This window comes from Erpetoichthys calabaricus, chromosome 2 (genome assembly GCF_900747795.2).
Source record: "Erpetoichthys calabaricus chromosome 2, fErpCal1.3, whole genome shotgun sequence".
Classification (NCBI taxonomy): domain Eukaryota; kingdom Metazoa; phylum Chordata; class Cladistia; order Polypteriformes; family Polypteridae; genus Erpetoichthys; species Erpetoichthys calabaricus.
The window spans coordinates 9,075,401-9,097,957 of record NC_041395.2 but is presented as its reverse complement, the minus strand read 5'-3'; the positions used below and the strand labels follow the sequence as shown (position 1 = coordinate 9,097,957).

At 40.7% G+C, this 22,557-nt stretch overlaps 1 protein-coding gene across 2 annotated transcripts in view; it reads right to left on the bottom strand.

The window, feature by feature from the left end:
• The window catches only part of apip (APAF1 interacting protein), a 56,759-nt gene extending 35,022 nt beyond the window's left edge, over positions 1-21,737 (bottom strand). The window contains exons 1-3 of one of the 2 annotated variants that reach the window (XM_028793489.2): positions 21,605-21,737; positions 21,262-21,372; positions 2,215-2,315 (exon numbers count right to left, since the gene is read on the bottom strand). In XM_028793489.2, coding sequence (XP_028649322.1) covers positions 2,215-2,315; positions 21,262-21,363 — 203 coding nt within the window. In that variant the 5' untranslated portion in view covers positions 21,364-21,372; positions 21,605-21,737. Of the gene's footprint in view, positions 1-2,214; positions 2,316-21,261; positions 21,373-21,469; positions 21,561-21,604 lie in introns of those variants that run through there. The other variant, XM_028793488.2, reaches the window with a different exon arrangement.
• Between the last annotated feature and the right edge of the window lie 820 nt (positions 21,738-22,557).

The following is a 22,557-nucleotide window of genomic DNA, read 5'->3' as shown; positions in this document are numbered from 1 at the left end:
CAGCTGTGTTTGGTGTCCTTCCAGATGGACTGGAATTGGAGAAGGACAAGCAAACGGTGATTGCATTCACTACACTCTTGGCACGCAGACTTATTTTGTTAAATTGGAAGAATCCTAATTCTCCTCTTATAAGTCAGTGGGAAACCGATGTTTTATATTATTTGAAATTGGAAAAAATCAAATGTTCAGTTAGAGGATCTGTACAAAATTTTTTCAAAACATGGCAGGATTTAATCAATATTATTTTAGAATAAGAGAAATAACTATTATTGCATTTAACTCCCTTCTCCATCTCTTATTTATATAGATATTTACTTCTCCCTTTCTTTTGTCTAATGTTGCCTTATTAAAAAGCATAAAGCAATTTTCCTTTAGCTAAGCTCTCCTTCTCAGGGGTGGGGTTTGATTTGTCTTCAAATTTGTTGGATTATAAATTGATCTGTTTGTATGGAATGATTACAATGAAAATTAATAAAATAAAAATATTAAAAATAAAAAAATTGAAAAAACACATGTACATAAGTATTCACAGCCTTTGCCATGAAGCTCAAAATTGAGCTCAGGTGCAGCCTGTTTCCCCTGATAATCCTTGAGATGTTTCTGCAGCTTCATTGGAGTCCACTTGTGGTAAATTCAGTTGACTGGACCTGATTTGGAAAGGCACACACCTGTCTATAGAAGGTCCCACAGTTGACAGTTCATGTCAGAGCACAAACCAAGCATGAAGTCAAAGGAATTGTCTGTAGACCTCCGAGACAGGATTGTCTCGAGGCACAAATTTGGGGAAGGTTACAGAAAAATTTCTGCTGCTTTGAAGGTCCCAATGAGCACAGTGGCCTCCATCATCTGTAAGTGGAAGAAGTTCGAAACCACCAGGACTCTTCCTAGAGTTGGACGGCCATCTAAACTGAGCGATCAGGGGAGAAGGGCCTTAGTCAGGGAGGTGACCAAGAACCCAATGGTCACTCTGTCAGAGCTCCAGAGGTCCTCTGTGGAGAGAGGAGAACCTTCCAGAAGGACAACCATCTCTGCAGAAATCCACCAATCAGGCCTGTATGGTAGAGTGGCCAGACGGAAGCCACTCCTTAGTAAAAGGCACATGGCAGCCCGCCTGGAGTTTGCCAAAAGGCACCTGAAGGACTCTCAGACCATGAGAAAGAAAATTCTCTGGTCTGATGAGACAAAGAATGAACTCTTTGGCGTGAATGCCAGGTGTCACGTTTGGAGGAAACCAGGCACCGCTCATTACCAGGCCAATACTATCCCTACAGTGAAGCATGGTGGTGGCAGCATCATGCTGTGGGGATGTTTTTAAGCGACAAGGAATGGGAGACCAGTCAGGATAAAGGGAAAGATGACTGCAGCAATGTACAGAGACATCCTGGATGAAAACCTGCTCCAGAGCGCTCTTGACCTCAGACTGGGGTGACGGTTCATCTTTCAGCAGGACAACGACCCTAAGCACACAGCCAAGATATCAAAGGAGTGGCTTCAGGACAACTCTGTGAATGTCCTTGAGTGGCCCAGCCAGAGCCCAGACTTGAATCCGATTGAACATCTCTGGAGAGATCTTAAAATGGCTGTGCACTGACGCTTCCCATCCAACCTGATGGAGCTTGAGAGGTGCTGCAAAGAGGAATGGGCGAAACTGGCCAAGGATAGGTGTGCCAAGCTTGTGGCATCATATTCAACAAGACTTGAGGCTGTAATTGCTGCAAAAGGTGCATCGACAAAGTATTGAGCAAAGGCTGTGAATACTTATGGACATGGGATTTCTCAGTTTTTTTATTTTTAATAAATTTGCAAAAACCTCAAGTAAACTTTTTTCACGTTGTCATTATGGGGTGTTGGGTGTAGAATTCTGAGGAAAACAATGAATTTAATCCATTTTGGAATAAGGCTGTAAAATAACAAAATGTGGAAAAAGTGATGCACTGTGAATACTTTCCGGATGCACTGTATGCATCTATGACATTACTGTGCAAGATGCCCTTTTACAATGGCGCTTATGCTTTGATTTGCACAGACACACACGTGCAATGGTGTTGGTAACTGCCAACCTCCTTTACACAACACTACCCACACATTAGACCGTCACTAACGTGCAAAAGTTACATTGAAAGGGCATGCGGACATAAAGTAGACAACATAAATGTAGACATCAGTTAGTTGTTTGCCCAACATTCCATTTAGGATGCACATCATGGCACTTACCCTTGCCTTACGCTGATGCCTCCTCCAGTGCCAGTCACCCACCCAAGATCATAAAACTGCTTGCAAAGCTGAGGAATCAAATGCCTGGGATTCTCTTTACTCTAAGGAAATAGGAAAACAATTACTGTAAACGTTTCACATGAACTACACTGCTCAAAAAATGAAGGGAACACTTAATCATGACAGTCTAACACCAAGAGGCTGAGGCTAATAAGGATCAGGGCTGGTATCCAGAAGGTTGCTGGTTCGAATCCCTGTTACTGCCAAAAGGGATCCTACTCTGCTGGGTCCTTGACCTACAATTGCTTCAGGGGTGCTGTGCAATGGCTGACCCTGTGCTCTGACCCCAAGGGGTATGCAATAACTAAAATTCCTAATACAAGAAATTGTATAAGGCGATATAAAGCACAATAAAACAATAAAGCAATAATAAAGCACAACAGAAAAAAAAAAAAGAACAAGTCAATGAAGCTTCAGGGATATCAGACTGTCCAGTTAGGAAATATAAGCAACTGTGAATCAACTTAACCTGCTTTGGTGCAAAGGACAGTGACAACAGGTGACCTGGAGAGGCAGAGAATGGTGGCCACAGTCAAATGCTCTCTCCTTATCCTTCCTGACTGAATCTTCTCCAGTTTTGCCTTTTGCTAGTGTCCTCGTCGCCACTGGTGGCATGAGAAGGTACCTACAGTCACTTCAGGTTGCACAGGTAGTCCAGCTCCTCCAGAATGGCTCATCCATACATGCCATCTCAAAAAGGTCATAAAAGCGTGAAGGAGATAGCAGGAGACGGTAGATTTTTTTTTGAGATTATCACATGCAAGGGAGAGCACTAGAAAATGGAAGTTTGGTACTCAAGCACAAAACACTCCTTGCAAAGCAATCTGGGTGATATTATTTGGTCACTGTTGTGATGTGAGATTTTGCATATAAGTTGATAAATATTTTGTATGTCTTTATTTGTAACTCAGGCAAAGCAAATGTAATATTAGTGTTACATTAGTGAGAGGCATTCATGTTTACCCCCCTTTTAGGAATGAGTCTCTTTGCAATTTTACAACAGGGTTGGTGGAAGTGCCTCAAATAAGTTTGGCTAATGTTTCTATGAAGTCTCAACTCCCACACAAAGCCAAGCTACCTAACTGCCAAGCTTTACCTTAACATATGGTTTTGGGGGATGGCAGGTGTGAAGATCTTCTTTGCCCCATTGGTCTGAAGTATGGCTGTTTGGAACTGGCTTGTATCAGAAGCCTTTAAGTACCATGATGTCCTATTGGCTCTAGGGGTTGGACAGAACATCTATAAATTTGCTTGCTTAACCTCACTCTCTCTCTCTCTCTCTTACCAAACTGCTGAATGACCATCTCACACCAAGAACTGACAAGGCCAACATAATAGAGAGCACAGCTTGGCAGCCATATTGACACAGGCTTTTCTAAAGAAAGCTGATAACCAATGATGCCTTAACTAGAGACATTTTTAAGTAACTAACAAGTCTGTGTGCTGCCTGAAACTACACATCACCATTTATCAGGATGTATGGTTGCCAATATTCAAATAAACTTTGAATACTGTTATTTATGAATATCTTTATATATAATATGCTACCGTAGCTGTTTGTTTGTCTGTCCAGGATTTTAAATCACCTGTAGCTCACAAAACCGTTTCACCTATTGACCTGACATTTGGTACACATACAGTTGTGCTTGAAAGTTTGTGAACCCTTTAGAATCTTCTATATTTCTGCATAAATATGACCTAAAACATCATCAGATTTTCACTCAAGTCCTAAAAGTAGATAAAGAGAAACCAGTTAAACAAATGCGACAAAAATATTATACTTGGTCATTTATTTATTGAGGAAAATGATTGAATATTACATATTTGTGAGTGGCAAAAGTATGTGAAGCTCTAGGATTAGCAGTAAGTTTGAAGGTGAAATTCGAGTCCGGTGTTTTCAATCAATGGGATGACAATCAGGTGTGAGTGGGCACCCTGTGTTATTTAAAGAACAGGATCTATCAAAGTCTGCTCTTCACAACACATGTCTGTGGAAGTGTATCATGGCACGAACAAAGGAAATTTCTGAGGACCTCCGGAAAAAAAAAAGTTGTTGATGCTCATCAGGATGGAAAAGGTTACAAAACCATCTCTAAAGAGTCTGGACTCCACCAATCCACAGTCAGACAGATTGTGTACAAATGGAGGAAATTCAACACCATTGTTACCCTCCCCAGGAGTGGTCGACCAACAAAGATCACTCCAAGAGCAAGGCGTGTAATAGTCGGCGAGGTCACAAAGGACCCCAGGGTAACTTCTAAGCAACGGTAGGCCTCTCTCACATTGGCTAATGTTCATGTTCATGAGTCCACCATCAGGAGAACACTGAACAACAATGGTGTGCATGGCAGGGCTGCAAGGAGAAGGCCACTGCTCTCCAAAAAAAACATTGCTGCTTGTCTGCAGTTTGCTAAAGATCACGTAGACAAACCAGAAGGCTATTGGAAGAATTTTTGTGGATGGAGGAGACCAAAATAGAACTTTTTGGTTTACATGAAAAGCATTATGTTTGGAAAAAGGAAAACACTGCATTCCAGCTTAAGAACCTTATCCCATCTGTGAAACATGGTGGTGGTAGTATCATGATTTGTTGCATCTGGGCCAGGACGGCTTGCCTTCATTGATGGAACAATGAATTCTGAATTATATCAGATAATTCTAAAGGAAAAGGTCAGAACATCTGTCCATGAACTGAATCTCAAGAGAAGGTGGGTCATGCAGCAAGACAACGACCTTAAGCACACAAGTCGTTCTACCAAAGAATGGTTAAAGAAGAATAAAGTTAATGTTTTGGAATGGCCAAGTCAAAGTCCTGACCTTAATCCAATCAAAATGTTGTGGAAGGACCTGAAGCGAGCAGTTAATGTGAGGAAACCCACCAACATCCCAGAGTTGAAGCTGTTCTGTATGGAGGAATGGGCTCAAATTCCTCCAAGCCGGTGTGCAGGACTGATCAACAGTCACCGGAAACGTTTAGTTGTAGTTACCGCTGCAAAAAGGGGGTCACACCAGATACTCAAAGCAAAGGTTCAAATACTTTTGCCACTCACAAATATGTAATATTCAATCATTTTCCTCAATAAATAAATGACCAAGTATAATATTTTTGTCTCATTTGTTTAACTGGTTTCTCTTTATCTACTTTTAGGACTTGAGTGAAATTCTGATGATGTTTTAGGTCATATTTATGCAGAAATATAGAAAATTCTAAAGGGTTCACAAACTTTCAAGCACAACTACCCGCTTGCGGGGTGATGATTTTTATTACTCTATTTTATTTTATTGTAGAATCAACTCTCGGCAGTGCGCAGCAAGGTGGCCATGCGGAGCATGCGTACCTGCATCGTTCGCATTCCCTACCACCTTCACTGTCACTTCCCTTACCTTTTCATATCTTAGATCGTTCCTGAGGCAAATCGAACATTTAAGTGCCAGCTTAAGTGAAAAATGAAGAAAAACGTACTAAATAATTGCAACACAAAAAGTTTTAACGCGAAAAGATGCCTATGAAAGAAGAGAAGCAGCAGGCTGCTAGGGTGGAAAAAAGAAGAGCAGCTCAGGAAGCAGCAAGCGTATCAAACTCTGAGCAAACAAAAGATTAACATACAGAGAAAGAGGAGGAAAACTAGGAATGCTCAAGTCAAGTGTGTTCATGGCACGTTATCGTGGAGTGCGCTGTTACTGGTTACCAATAATACATTGTTTAAATTGTAACTTAACTCCTGCTCGTCTTTTACTACACCGAATTACCTGAGGTTATAGATGTAGAAGGGAAGGTGGGGAGAAGTTATATACTATAATACCTTATAAACAGTCCTCACAGGTGGCGCTGTGGTAGTGCTGCTGCTTTGCAGTAAGGAGACTGTGGAAGATTGTGGGTTCGCTTCCCGGTTCCTCCCTGTGTGGATAGCACTTTGAGTACTGAGAAAAGCGCTATATAAATGTAATGAATTATTATTATAATGAATTATTAAGTCTGAGAGATTTGACAGATTCTGACAAAGGCTACATATTAATAATACAAAAGGGGAAAGTAGCGCAATATATTATTCTACCAAGACAAAACAGTCACATTATTATTTTTTTAATATTTGACTTGACATTTTGGCATACTTTGTTAATCCCCGAGGGGAAATTGCCTTTTCACATGAACTTTGTGGGTCACAGAACAGGTTCAGCCATTTTACCACACCCCTGGAGCAATTTTCACCTTCTGGTTAAGGGCTGTGCTCAAAGGCCCAACAGAGTAAGATCCCTTCTAATGGGATTTGAAAAGTCAACCTGCCAGATACCAGCGCAGATACTTAGCCTCAGAGCCAGCACTTCGCACCATGATGGCCCAAAACCTTCAAATACAGCATATGATGAAATAAGATCTGCAACAACAAATTAGGAGTAAATGGTCTCCCCTTGAGCAAATATTTTAAATATTATTAAAATGTTACTTACAATAACTCATGCTGTTTTTGTGTTTTAGCAAAATTGCTCAATGCGGAAAGCTAACAATTTCCAACATATATGGGAAAGTGAAAACTTTAAGAACAATCTTTGTGCCAAACGTTGCATCTCTTCTGAAAAGTTTTTCTTTCCACTTGGGATGAATGAATAAAGGGCTTAAATTTGCAATTTCAAATGTAATGTATCAGGCAGTTAGAAGTTTTTTTAATAATGTATGAAGAAGGCAAAAGCGCAACATAACACAACAATGAAAATGACAAATGAGGCACTAAATTCTTGGATTCAAATGGTAAGAATTACAGTCATTTCAGAAAAGTATTCAGACCCCTTAACTTTCTGCACACACAGTCTTTAGTTCACTCACCCAATTATAAGAAAATAATAATAAATTATATTTATATAGCGCTTTTCTCAGTACTCCACACAGGGAGGAACCAGGAAGCGAACCCACAATCTTCCACAGTCTCCTTACCGCAAAGCAGCAGCACTACCACTGCACCACCTGTGAGGAAGATGCCGAAAACAGACAAAGCCTACACAACAACAAATTGCAATAGATGGGTTAACTCAGAACAGCACAGTCTTATATTATTTTTGTGTCTGCATAAACAAAAAAAAAATTAGTACATAAAAAGACAAACCACAACAGACATTTGTGGTAAAATTAACATCCAACATGTAAAAAAAAAAAAAAAAAATTCCAAAAACAAAAAACAAAAATGACTATTTGCTGCCCTCTTGAGGAGAAAGATGAAATGACAACCATAATAAAAAATGGTTCTTAACTTTTATTCCTCCAAGATATACCAGGTAAAATTCCGTTACAACGAACTTTCAGGGACCTAAAAAAATATTTCGTTGTAATGAGATTCTGCATTTGTAGCTATAGTGCGTTCTTTAACTTGTGTCCAGGCATATATGACTCGGGCGCCGCCGAGAGTGGCAGCCTTTTCAGCAGCTCAGTGTACGACTTTATATTTCTACCTTTTTTCTCTTTTTTTATTATTTTTTATTGATCACTCCTATCACTTTCTTTTATGTGGATTCATTCCCTGGACACTTACTTTTACAACGTGGACATGGATTTTTACACGCTGAGACTCGTCCATTCAAGTAGTTTTTCATCTTTTGTCAATTCCCCCTTGGGATTAATAAAGTATCTATCTATCTAGGCGTCTGCAATCATTTCAGTAGCTTCTTTCGCGTTAATTTTAGTCTCCTCCTGTCTACAAGTTATGCCGATGAGAATATTCTTCAGCATTTCCTTGCGATAATACACTTTCAGGGTGCGAATGATGCCCAAATCCAGTGGCTAAAGCGCTGCTGTGCAACTGGGTCGGAGGAAATCAACGAGAACATTATCTAAATGTGGAAGCAAGTTGTGGGAAGCAGAGTTAGCAGAAGCCGAATCATCCTTTTCTTCTTCCTATTGTGAGGTTTCTGAACTCCTTTGGGATCCCCCCCACCCAACGGGAACGTCACGCTGAAGTGCGTCCCGAAGCACGATTGCCGCGTCCATGGAAGGCTGTTTGTTCATTGGTGGGGCAGGACAACTGCAGGCTCAAAGCGGTGCAGTGAGGCGCCACAGAAGCGAACCCTAAAATATTGTGGCCGCGCTACAAGTCCCTGTCTTACACCCCAAAACACGAGGCTGAGCCGCAGTACTTTAGCAAAACCAGCTTTATTCAGTTGAAACAGGAACAGCACGGTTAGTTATTGTAGTGGGATCTGCCACTCTCCTATACACAGACACAGCAGTCTCTACAGTAGTTCGTGTGCTTTTGCAGTTAACCATGGCTTCTAAGCACTGTAACCTCCTCTCCACCCAGTTCCTCCTCACTTCATGCCAGAACTCAACTCATGCAAGGTTAGTTTTCTTGGTGGTTTATGGTTAGTTTTTGTATTACGGATTTTTCAAATGTTCATTTTTCGGTTCGTAGCGTGAATTGTTGCAATGTTACTTTTCTTGGTTATTTATTAAGTTACAGATTTTTAAAATGTTCATTTTTTTCCCTGTGATCGGGTTGTAAGGCTATTAGCGTGAACTCCTGCAATGTTACTTTCTTGGTTGCTTGTGGTTGGTTTTTAAATAAAGTTCGGATTTGTTCAAATGTTCCTTTTTTTTCCCCTGTGCTGAAAACTCATTAAAAAAAAAAAAAAAAGTGTTTTATACAGCGATCGGGTTGTAAGGCTATAGCGCGAACTCTTGCAATGTTAGTTTTCTCTGTTGTTCAAGGTTTTCTCAGTGTTATTCAATGTTTTTTACATTTAGTTCACTATTACGATGTTCATTCTATGGTGTAATTAACTATATTTGTGCTTAAAAATCTTTAAAAAAATATATTTACATACAGTTTGTACGGTCTGGAACGATTTAATTGTATTTACATACAATCCTATTGGGGAAATTGCTTTGGTTCACGACCAAATCGGTTTACGACCAGAGTTTTGGAACGAATTATGGTCGTGAACTGAGGTTCCACTGTACGAGGGAAGTGTGACCGTGGTGAAGTCTGCGGTAGGAGTGACGAAGGGGGGGATTACATCAGGGATCGGCTCTGAGCCCTTTCTTATTTGCAATGGTGATGGACAGGTTGACAGATGAGATTAGATAGGGGTCCCCGTGGACTGTGATGTTTGCTGATGACACTGTGATCTGTAGCGAGAGTAGGGAGCAGCCTGAGGAGACCCTGGAGAGGTGGAGATATGAGAGGAGAGGAATGAAGGTCAGTAGGACCACCAGGACAGAATATACGTGTGTGAATGAGAGGGAGGTCAGTGGAATGGTGAGGATGCAAGGAGTAGAGATGGTGAAGGTGGATGAGTTTAAATAATTGGGATCAACAGTAGAGTAATGGAGAGTGTAGAAGAGAGGTGAGAAAGAGAGTGCAGGCAGGGTGGAATGGGTGGAGAAGAGTGTCAGGAGTGATTTGTGACAGATGGGTATCAGCAAGAGTGAAAGGGAAGGTCTACAGGACGGTAGTGAGACCAGCTGTGTTACTGTATATGGGCTGGAGACGGCGGCACAGGAGACAGAGCTGGAGGTGGCAGAGTTAAAGATGTTAAGGTTTGCATTGGGTGTGACGAGGATGGACAGGATTAGAAATGAGGACATTAGAGGGTCAGCTCAGGTTGGATGGCTAGGAGACAAATTCAGAGAGGCGAGATTGCGTTGGTTTGGACATGTGCAGAAGAGAGATGCTGGATATATTGGGAGAAGGATGCTAAGGATAGAGCTGCCAGGCAAGAGGAAAAGAGGAAGGCCTAAGCAAAGGTTAATGGATGTGGTGAGAGGGGACATGCAGGTGATGGGTGTGACAGGGCAAGATGACGAGGATAGAAAGATATGGAACAAGATGATCTGCTGTGGCAACCCCTAACGGGAGCAGCCGAAACAAGAAGAAGATTTGGCTGCCACCAGAAGGAATGAGAAAAGGCAAATGAGGAAAGCTTGCAAAGCAGCTTCTGCATTGGTGAAGCAACAATGTTCCCCCTTTCCAAGATACTCGTTTCAAGGCTTCATTTATACATCAGCAAAAACTCAAGGGTGCTTTGGAGTTGTACGATAGCTTTTTATCCGCATGTCATTTATATGTGTAATAACTCCCTCAGGAGAGCAAAGCAGAAATTTTCAGCAACCATAACAAGGTGCCTCTTTTGCCAGTTTGGATTTAGATCCTTCTTGTATGAAATGGAAATACTTTATGGGTTCTTGAATAGCACTTTTAGCTCCGGGCTAGTAAATACAAGATGTTCGTCACATCCTAGAGCTGTTTACTGGTGTATGGAATGTGCATTGAACACACAAAATGTTACTTTTTGAAGGTTCTGACATTGCTGTCTTTTGAAATGTGAACTTCAAAACCCTGCTAACATACAAAGCTTTAAAAGGCTTGGAGTCGACTTACGAGGGGTGTATTAAAAAAAAAAAACAAAAAAAAAACAAAAAAACAGACTGCTCTTGTTCTTATTGATTTAGGAAGGGGAGGGGCAATACAGGTCAATGCTCTCTTATCTTACATCTTGAACAACGCCTCTTAGCAGTTTCAACTTAATATCTTAAACAGTCGGACTCCAGCAGTCTAAGTTAGCTGCCTTCTTCTGCTACCCCATAATGTGATCTCCGTGCGCCAATTTTTGGCCGAAAAAATATCCTGCTGATGGATCACCCACCATACTCCCCTGACCTGGCACCGTGTGACTTCTTTTTGTTTCCAAATGTCAAAAGCACATTGAATGGGAAGAATTTTGAATCAACAGATGTCATGAAAGCGCTCAAAGAAGAAGTCTTTAAACACTGCTTTGAGCAATGGAACAAGCGTTTTCAGCTGTGTGTGGATGCAAGGGGAGAATACATTAAAAGGGAAAAAGTAAATTTTCTACATAATAAAATATTTTATGGCATAAGTCTGGTTATTTATTTATGGATAGGGTGCCCCAGATCTAATTATGCAATTTTCATTACACTATAACTTATTAAGCTTATTACATAGAAAATCACTCAAAAAATCACGGACCATCGAGAAGTGTGCGAACAGACGACATGAAGAATCGTCTTTGCAATGAACTGGAATCGTCCCTGCATAAATCAAAGTCATTCAGATGATCTGGATCTGCATAATTAGATCTGGACCACCCTGTATTATTTATATATACAGTGGGGCAAAAAAGTAGTCAGCCACCAATTGTGCAAGTTCTCCCACTTAAAAAGATGAGAGAGGCCTGTAATTTTCATCATAGGTATACCTCAACTATGAGAGACAAAATGAGAAAAAAAATCCAGAAAATCACATTGTCTGATTTTTGAAGAATTTATTTGCAAATTATGGTGGAAAAAAAGTATTTGGTCAATAACAAAAGTTCATCAATACTTTGTTATATACCCTTTGTTGGCAATGACAGAGGTCAAACTTTTTTTCTGTAAGTCTTCACAAGGTTTTCACACACTGTTGCTGGTATTTTGGCCCATTAATCCATGCAGATCTCCTCTAGAGCAGTGATGTTTTGGGGCTTTTGCTGGGCAACACGGACTTTCAACTCCCTCCAAAGATTTTCTGTGGGGTTGAGATCTAGAGACTGGTTAGGCCACTCCAGGACCTTGAAATGCTTCTTACGAAGCCACTCCTTTGTTACCCGGGCGGTGTGTTTGGGATCATTGTCATGCTGAAAGACCCAGCCACGTTTCATCTTCAATGCCCTTGCTGATGGAAGGAGGTTTTCACTCAGAATCTGACGATACATGGCCCCATTCATTCTTTCCTTTACACTGATCAGTCGTCCTGGTCCCTTTGCAGAAAAACAGCCCCAAAGCATGATGTTTCCACCCCCATGCTTTACAGTAGGTATGGTGTTCTATGGATGCAACTCAGCATTCTTTCTCCTCCAAACACGAGTAGAGTTTTTTCATCTGACCATATGACATTCTCCCAATCCTCTTCTGGATCATCCAAATGCTCTCTAGCAAACTTCAGACGGGCCTGCACATGTACTGGCTTAAGCAGGGGGACACGTCTGGCACTGCAGGATTTGAGTCCCTGGCGGCGCAGTGTGTTACTGATGGTAGCCTTTGTTACTTTGGTCCCAGCTCTCTACAGGTCATTTACTAGGTCCCGCCGTGTGGTTCTGGGATTTTTGCTCACCGTTCTTGTGATCATTTTGACCCCATGGGGTGAGATCTTGCGTGGAGCCCCAGATCGAGGGAGATTATCAGTGGTCTTGTATGTCTTCCATTTTCTAATAATTGCTCCCACTGTTGATTTCTTCACACCAAGCTGCTTACCTATTGCAGATTCAGTCTTCCCAGCCTGTTGCAGGTCTACAATTTTGTTTCTGGTGTCCTTTGACAGCTCTTTGGTCTTGGCCACAGTGGAGTTTGGAGTGTGACTGTTTGAGGTTTTGGACAGGTGTCTTTTATATTGATAACGAGTTCAAACAGGTGTCATTAATACAGGTAACGAGTGGAGGACAGAGGAGCCTCTTACAGAAGAAGTTACAGGTCTGTGAGAGACAGAAATCTTGCTTGTTTGTAGGTGATCAAATACTTATTTTCCACCATAATTTGCAAATAAATTCTTTAAAAATCAGACAATGCGATTTTCTGGATTTTTTTTTCTCATTTTGTCTCTCATAGTTGAGGTATACCTATGATGAAAATTACAGGCCTCTTTCACCTTTTTAAGTATGAGAAGTTGCATAATTGGTGGCTAACTAAATACTTTTTTGCCCCACTGTATGAACTTGACAATGCCCGTCTTCTAAAAGGTTCGAAGTAGAAGCGAAACAAGTAAAACTATCAAAGGAGAGGCTGAGCTATTAACGCTAGAGCCTGAAAGCCATGCTATGATCTGTCTTTTATAAAAAGGATACCGCAATCATCGCTGGCTGCAGACTCACTAGTTTAGTTCGGCGCACCCCGACTAGAGCTGCCAGTTAACAGTTCACATTGTATCTGTTACTTAGATGCCCAAAAACAATCATCGTCATCTTCCTTAAATGCACACCAAACACCACCGTTGTCTGCAAAACGGAACAAGAGGACTCCAGGATGCTAGCCTAAGAAAAAAGCCATACCAGAAACTAAAGAATAAAAAGAAAAGATTAAAATGGGCAAAAGAATACAGACATTAAATGGCAGAAAACTGGAAAAGCACCTTATGGTCAGCATCCTGGAGTCGCTGTTTCCTCTAGCAGACAACACTGGTACTTGGCCTGTATTTAAGGAATAGGTGGTGCAAGTAGCTTGCTTCTCAAACTACAGACTCTGATGTACCCATCCATCCCCCTGAGGCTGTTTTGCATCCAGACCTTCACCTGCTTTTTCAATCCTAGTAAGTTCAAGTCTGCCCTCTTCTCTGAGCAGAATCATATTTTGGTAAAAGTGCATACATTTTACACTTAGGGAGAATACAACCAGATGACTTGATAATAAAATCGAATCAAAATAAAACAGGAGGTGCTTAGAGTGGGTCCATCAGCTAAAGCCCAAATTGGTCTTGGACTTCTTGGCTCTTTCTCCATCTTTTGCAAACCTCAAGTCTGCAATCTTGCTGTTTTCTTTTGAGAACCAAGTTAATTCTGTAGTCAAGAGTTGCTTTTTCCAGCTTCGTCTGTTAGGTAAGATCAAGCCTTTTTTTTTATCTTCTAGGGATCTTGAGAAAGCTACTCATGTTTTCATCTTTTCTCGCCTCGATTACTGCAACTTGCTGTATTCTGGGATTAGCAAACCCCTGATACGCAGGTTACAGTTGGTCCAGAATGCTGCGGCTCGCTTTCTGATGGGGCAAGAAAGTCCGACTCTGTTTCTGCAATATTAGCTTCTTTACACTGGCGGCCTGTCAGTTTTCAAATTGATTTTCAAATCTTGTTGCTAGTTTTTAAATCTTTACATGGGCTTGCTCCTGCCTATTTATCTGAATTGTGTGCTTTACACCAGCCATCTAGAGTGCTTAGATCTTCTGGTCAGTTGTCTCTTGTTGTCCCTCGTACCAAGTGTAAAACTAAGGGGGACAGACAGGACTTTGGCAGCCTCGCCTGTGGAACTCTTTACCTCGTCACATAAAGGAGTCATCTATAATTCAATACGAGAGTAAAGACTCATTTCTATTCACTTGCTTTCCATGACCTTCAGGAATACTGATGGTTTCCTCATTGTGATTATGTAATCTGACTTATATTTATTATTTATTTTATTTATGTTCATTTATTTTATTTCTGTTTATGTTAATTGTATGTTTTTTCCTTCTTTTATTGTAAAGCACCTTGGCCACAGCATTCCTTTGTTGTTTTAAATGTGCTATAGAAATAAACTGGCATTGACATGTGCACTATGCAATGAAATATTTTTTAACATGGATGTTTAATAATTTGCTGTTAATCCTTCAGTTTTATCAGAAACACTGTCGTCTCCATTTTCCACAAAAAAAATGAAATTAGAATTTTTTTATCTGCATTAAAAAAAAAAAAAAAAAAACAGTTTCCAGTTAATGCCAAAAGTGAAGGAAAACCATTTCCAAATTCTTACAAGGATACATCCTTCTAGAGCAGTGCTTCCCAAACTCAGTCCTGGGATACATCTGTGGCTGCAGGTTTTTGTTCCAACAAACTTCAGTTTTTAATTGGACTCCTAGCCCAATTAAGTAAGCTGTTATTTCCCAGTTTCTGTGTTTTGGAGTCAATGGAGAAATAACAAACAAAGTTTGGTAAATTTTAAAGATGAAAAATTGATGATGCACTAAGCACTTATAAGGGGATAAGTTTTTTTTTTTAAAAAAAAAAAACTAATAATTTTCAGCCTGATTTTTATTCTGCTTTTCCAGGTGTTCCGATTGTTTCATTTATCCATATTACTAACCAAGAATGGTAAACTGGAAGGCATGGACCCAGGTACACGGTGATGGACGCAGGAGACATAGTGCGCAGGCGCCTACAGCGCGCGTCTCATAACCCGCAAGCAAAGTCTGATCCACCGCGAATGAAGGAGTCACGGCCCAAAAACGAAAGAGCTCAACTAACATAAATAAGACATGAAGCAACAACGCGCCCATAGCTAAAGACTAACGACACAGCCACACAAAAAAAAGAGGATTTTGTGCTGCACCCCAGAGTCAAACGGAAGACACTACAGAGTCCGCAAAGGTCCACAAAGATAGTACGGAAGGCGCGGGAAATTATGAAAGGCGTAGGCGCCTACAACGTGCTTCTGAACTAAACGTCCACACTACACAGCATGGTCCATGCGCTTGTAACACACCGCAAGAGTACACACGAGATAGTACAGAAACCCCACAGATCCGGACTCCACAACATATGTGAATCACATTACAGTAATACAATATTAAGCACATTAACATATGTTTACCATTCTCGGTTAGTAATATGGATACTATAAGTACTCACAGAAAACACAAACAGAAGAGGCTTCCGCGTCCCACCCCACAGTCAAACCAGAGAAAGTACAGAGTCCCCAGATGTCCACAAAACACAGCATAGTCAAACCTGAGATAGTACGGAGGGCGCATGCGCCTATACACTGCAAGCGAAGGAGCCACGGCTCAGAAACGAAAGAGCTCAACTAACGGAAATAAGTAATTTTAACAGTACGTGCAATTATCCATATTACTAACAGTAAACAATGTATAACTAATGGAGTCACGGTCACGGCTCCAAACCGAGAAACACCATTAACCCGGCCAGATTACCACAACACAGTCTTAATCAACTTTATGTAGCCTTCTCAAGAGAGTACAAAACCCTACACGTCCACACTACACAGCATAGTGTCAAACCCGACATAGTGCGGAAGGTGCAGGCGCCTACAACACGCTTCTAAAGCACCGCAAGCAAAAACCCGAGATAGTACAGAAGCCCCGAAGATCCGGACTCCACAGCATATGTGAATCACATTACAGTAATACAGTAATCCCTCCTCCATCGCGGGGGTTGCGTTCCAGAGCCACCCGCGAAATAAGAAAATCCGCGAAGTAGAAACCATATGTTTATATGGTTATTTTTATATTGTCATGCTTGGGTCACAGATTTGCGCAGAAACACAGGAGGTTGTAGAGAGACAGGAACGTTATTCAAACACTGCAAACAAACATTTGTCTCTTTTTCAAAAGTTTAAGCTGTGCTCCATGACAAGACAGAGATGACAGTTCTGTCTCACAATTAAAAGAATGCAAACATATCTTCCTCTTCAAAGGAGTGCGCGTCAGGAGCACAGGCTGTCAGAAACAGAGAGGAAAGCAAACAAATCAATAGGGCTGTTTGGCTTTTAAGTATGCGAAGCACCGCTGCTACAAAGTTGTTGAAGGCGGCAGCTCACACCCCCTCCGTCAGGAGCAGGGTGTGTGAGAGAGAGAGAGAGAGAGAGAGAGAGGGAGAAAAACAAAACAGTGAAAAATCAATACGTGCGCTTCGAGCTTTTAAGTATGTGAAGCACCGTGCAGCATGTCGCTTCACGAAGCAGCTGCACACAGAAGGTAGCAATGTGAAGATAATCTTTCAGCATTTTTAGACGAGCGTCCGTATCGTCTAGGTGTGCGAACAGCCCCCCTGCTCACACCCCCTACATCAGGATCAGAGAAAGTCAGCGCAAGAGAGACAGAGAAAAGTAAGTTGGGTAGCTTCTCAGCCATCTGCCAATAGCGTCCCTTGTATGAAATCAACTGGGCAAACCAACTGAGGAAGCATGTACAAGAAATTAAAAGACCCATTGTCCGCAGAAATCCGCGAACCAGCAAAAAATCCGCGATATATATTTAAATATGCTTACATATAAAATCCGCGATAGAGTGAAGCCGCGAAAGTCGAAGCGCGATATAGCGAGGGATCACTGTACAACACTATAAGTACTCACAGAAAACACAAACAGAAGAGGCTTCCGCGTCCCGCCTCACAGTCAAACCAGAGAAAGTACGGACTCCCCAAACGTCCACAAAACACAGCATAGTCAAACACGAGATAGTACGGAAGGCGCATGCGCCTATTAGTGCTGGGCGGTATACCGGTTCATACCGAAAACCGTTTTTTATTTTTTTTATGATATGGATTTTTCTTATACCGCAACACCGGTTTAAATTGCCTAAACGACGTTCGGAACATGGCGCAGTGGGAAACTGTTCAAGTGGGAACCTTTTTCACTGCTACACCACCAAATAGTGGGCGGTGGCATAGGTATGCCGCGCGGTGAAAATGGACAGAGAGCATTCCAAAACTGAAGCGGACGATAAAGTTGAACATAATGACACAGAAGAAGTTTTGCCGAAAAAAAAAGGAATCATGTCCATTTCCTGGAGATACTTTGGTTTTAAAAGGTCAGATGTGTAAATACTGTTTCTATACTACTGGATAACACTGCAAGCCAAGTTGTACTTGTTTTTGTACTTGCTAGTGTATGTTTTGCTTGTATTGATCCTGCGATGTGCTGGCGACTCGTTCAGAGATGGGCGCAACTCTGAATGGATGGCATAATTAAACATGTATAACGAAGATATTTTTAAAGTTCTGAACACTCCGTCGGCTAAGTTAATAACTAGTTTTAATTTCACAAAGACGTTTATCTGTGCGGTGATTGCTGCAGGCGCCTGCTCTTAGTGCGGAGGAAGTCAGTTTAAGAAGCGTAGTGATTAACGACTGGGTCGGGGAACACTTAACACAAAGTATTTGATGTGCTGCATTAACTTGTGACGGGGTTTGAGAAAATCTAGTAAATTAAACATTGATTTTAGGATGAAGTTTAGTTTACAACATTCTACTTTAATTATAAAATAAACTATGAGAATAAAGTGGAAATGTCGACTTTAATCTTGACATAGTCAACATGTCGAAGTTATTCTCGACATATAGTTTGTTTTTTTTCTTCCGTGTCCATATTTTTTTTTTCTTCACAGTGGCCCTAATGCGCTTCCATAGGGCTATACCACAAACAGCATTAGAAATGCAAGTTGCAGTTTTTATTATTTATGTATATAGCTTAGCTTGAAGCAAGGTCCATATTAATGCAGTTTGCCTAAATGATGGCACAGTTGGTAAGATGTCATCACCAAGTTACACTTGTTTTATTTTATTTTAATTTGGTGAATACTGTGTAATGCACCTGGGCTTGAAGCCTTGAAGTAATGGTGCAGCTATCAGTAATACTATTATGTATTTTGTTGTTATTTATTAGTTTAAATATTATGCAGTTTAATGATGGTAAAATTGTTTAAAAAGTCACTTAAACGTATCAGTGGACAGAGTTTGTTAACATTAACAGAAAGTGTAGTTGGTTTACAAAAAATATTTACTATTTATTCCTTTTCTAAGACGTGTTCAGTGCAATCCAACTTTTGACAAACACCTCTGGATATTTTACTAAGTCTAAATGCCTCTTTGGATGGTTGAAAATATGTTGTCAAAATCATTGTTTAAGCTTTTGCAAAATTTGTTCAATTAAAGGTTCTATATTTTGACTGCATCTGTCATGCAATGTGATTCCTTCTCTTTAGTGCCACCCCCTTGAAAACTATCACTTTATGGGGCCATGCAAACCTGGATTAATACTTGTGTGCACATTAAAATGTCTTTTTGTACGATGTACAATTCTCATAACAGTCTAATAGGTAATTCTTAGCCAGTCTACTGCAGTAATTCCAGTGGAAAATGTGGTTAACATCCACTCATGCATGGGGAAAAAAATACCGTCTAATACCGTGAAACCGGCAGAACTTACAAAAATACCGTGATACAGTAATCCCTCACTTATCGCGGGAGATAGGTTTCAAGGCCGACCGCGATAGCTGAATTTCCGCGAAGTAGGGACACCATATTTATTTAATTATTTAACGTGTATTTGGACATTTTTAAACCCTCCCTGTATTGTTTACAACCCACCCTTTACTCTATTAATAACAGGGACAACTGCTAAGCAGTATGAAATCGGTAGATAAGTTTACACTTACTGTATAGCGAAGTACACGTAGCTATATATGACGTGATGATGGTGATGAATATGCTGCGCAGTAAAAATGATGACGATCAAGGTGATAATCCCCTGAATGCAGTAGCAAGAGCACGTTAATGCTGAATGAGTGAGATGAGACTTCCTGGTTAATGCAGCACTCTGTCGCTGAGCCAATCAGCAGCACACAGGAACTTAACTGCGTGCTCTGATTGGGTAGCTTCTCAGCCATCCGCCAATAGCATCTCTTGTATGAAATCAACTGGGCAAACCAACTGAGGAAGTAAATACCAGAAGTAAAAAAGACCCATTGTCCACAGAAACCCACGAATCAGCGAAAAATCCACGTTATATATTTAGATATGCTTACATATAAAATCCGCAAAGTCGTAAATCCGCGAAAAGTGAACCGCGAAGTAGCAAGGGATTACTGTATAGAATTTTAGTCATACCGCCCACCTCTAGCACCTATGCACCGGAAGCGAAGGAGCCACGGCTCAGAAACGAAAGAGTTCAACTAACGGAAATTGGTAATTTTAACAATAAGTGCAATTATCCATATTACTAACAGTAAACAACATATACCTAATCAACAAATCCCAAGGACAGACCGTGGACAGAGTCGGCCTTTACCTCTCTGAGCCTGTATTTAGACATGGACAACTTTATGTAGCCTTCTCATGAGTTCGGTATGCATGTGACATTAATGTCAAGATTATAATAACTCCATACCAAGGATGACTCATTCAAGGACAACACGCCATCTTTACTACAAATGTGGTGTATGAAGATATCCTTCGTACGTCATCTACACCTTTACACTCCAATATATCTCATACATAGATCTGCGCAAACTCAAAGACATTCTATACTTACATAACATAACAATTAAACTGCTATTGTCATTTACATATATTACATAGACCTACAGATGTTGTGACGGTGAACATGAGGCATATGTAACAATTACCAGGACAGACAATAATCTCTTTCAAATCTATTTCGGGTTACCCAAGACCAGGGGTTGGCGAGCGAAGCGAGCAGGGGGCAGAGCCCCCTAGTGATGTACTAATTAGTGGGTCTGACGCTAAAGTTATTGCAGACTTTCACCATTCAGTGTTGTTCACCTGGCTGTCAGTGCTGTTTGTTTTAATTATCATTTTTAGGATACAATGAAGGTGAAAACTGCACAAAAAAATAAAACAATAGTACAACAACAAAAGAGAGGTAAGCGTTTAAATTTCTAAATGTCTTACAAATGTAAAAAAAAAAATAAAATAAATCATACTGCTGTGCTTTTATAAAGGCAGAATATGAAAAGGGAAAAAAGAGCATGTAAATAAATAAGATCAATTAGTATCACTAATTGTGAATTTGGCTGGAATAAAAACCTGCAGCCACAGTGGGTCCTCAGGACCGAGTTTGGGAATCACTGTTCCAAAGAACTGAAACCAGAGATTTGGACTGATTTTATTGCTTGTATATTTTGGGATGAAGATAATGAATCAACAGCTCATTTGTTTTATGCCTGCAAATATAGTAAAATCTTTCAGAATGACAGGCATGTTAGGTTATTTCTAAAGATTTTTGGATTGAAAGAATTCTATAGAGATCAAATTTTGGTATTATTATGAAAGATAAACTTTTAATTAGTAATGCAATCATTATTTTAGGAACAATCTTTTTACATAAAGCCAGATTTAGGAAAGTTACAGTATGCCATCCTTTATCGCTTTTCTTAGGGCACTGTGACAGCTTTGATTATCCCTGCAATTCATGAAGAGGGAAAAACGCCAACCGTTTGCTTAGTTTGGTCACTGCACGTGAACTATTAAAAATCTCGTATGGGTGGTTTATTTTTTTTTCCTCTTCATCTTATATTAAATATTGTGGGTGAAGCTTCAAGATATTTAACCTTTTTTTCTTTGTAAATGGGTCTTGGTGTTGAATCTTCTCTTTATAAATAATATGAGGCATTATTGTTGTACAAATAAGAGTTACAGAAAAAAATACACCGCTGTATCAAAAGACAGCGTTTAAAAACACTGAGCTGAACGTCCCCCTGAGAAGATCGCGTCCCCGCTTCTCACCTTCGAGGTATCCGCCGGAGAGCAGTCTTTGCTGGGGCAACTTGGGCAGTCCTGGCTCGGCCTGTTTTCAGATGCCCACGAACCCAAGAAGTCGGCAGACATGGCAAGAGACTTTTAAAAGAAAAGAAATAAATAACCACGTATAGGAATATAAGCGTACATGAAAAATACAAACTGCAGTCCGCAAACAGGAGTACAATCTATCTACACAGATTGTACGAGGCCGCTAAATGACAATCACACACCAAACAGAACAACACGTTCCAAAACTATAAAATCGTACTAAATTAATTGCATCTGCTGTTTCATCATGATAAGTTACACAATTTCAATTAGACTGTACCTGTTTCTGAAACACTGAAAGCTTTGCTAAGCACGTGCCAGCGGCTCCTTTGCGCCAATACAAAGCACAGGAGGACGGGCAGGAACGAAACAACACTTAGGCATGTAGACCGAAAGACCTATGAGCGGGCCTAGGGGGCGGGATAAATGTCAATCAACGTCAACGTCAGCGAATCATGTTCTAGTTATTGCACTTCTATCGGAAGTCCACTCGTCCAATTACAAACCCACAAGAACGTGGGTCGCCACGCCCACTAATACAAATAAGGGCGAACAGTCACGCGAGGGCAAAGCAATCAAATTGGAAACGGGCAGTTAAATGTAATTTGAAAAAACAGGACTTTGATGAAGGAGCCATAATGATGTTTCTCCTTGTGTCAGGATCTTGGTTCATTTCCACATTTTTTAAAATTGTTTGTGCCCAAGGCAGCATGCCACTTTTAACAGCGAAAACATTTTTTGCCCACAGTTTTAAAGTCTCCGTTTTTTTAACTGAGCTGAGCGCCAGCGTATTTTAAGCAGATTGATGACTTATTCTTCTTTCGGCTGCTCCCGTTAGGAGTTGCCACAGCGGATCATCTTTAATTAGACCGTTGACGCATAGACTAAATATCCGTGCATCGGCAAGAAGATTATTAACAATGTACGCTTGTGAACGAAGTGAAAATAAACAGTGGATATACGCAGGGTAATATACTGACGGAATTAAAATATTCACTGCAACACTCTCTGAAACTTCTCGACCAGCCTGTTTTTATTATAAAACACGCGCACAGTTTACACGCACATGCGCATCACCGAGAATGAAAAATCACGTGAATATTAAACAAGTGAACATATCTTGCAATTGAGAGCATTTTACAGCACTATGTTAACACAGGGGCGTCACGATGGCGCAGTTGTAGCGCCGCTGCCTCGCAGTAAGGTGGGTTCACTTCCCAGGTGCTCCCTACG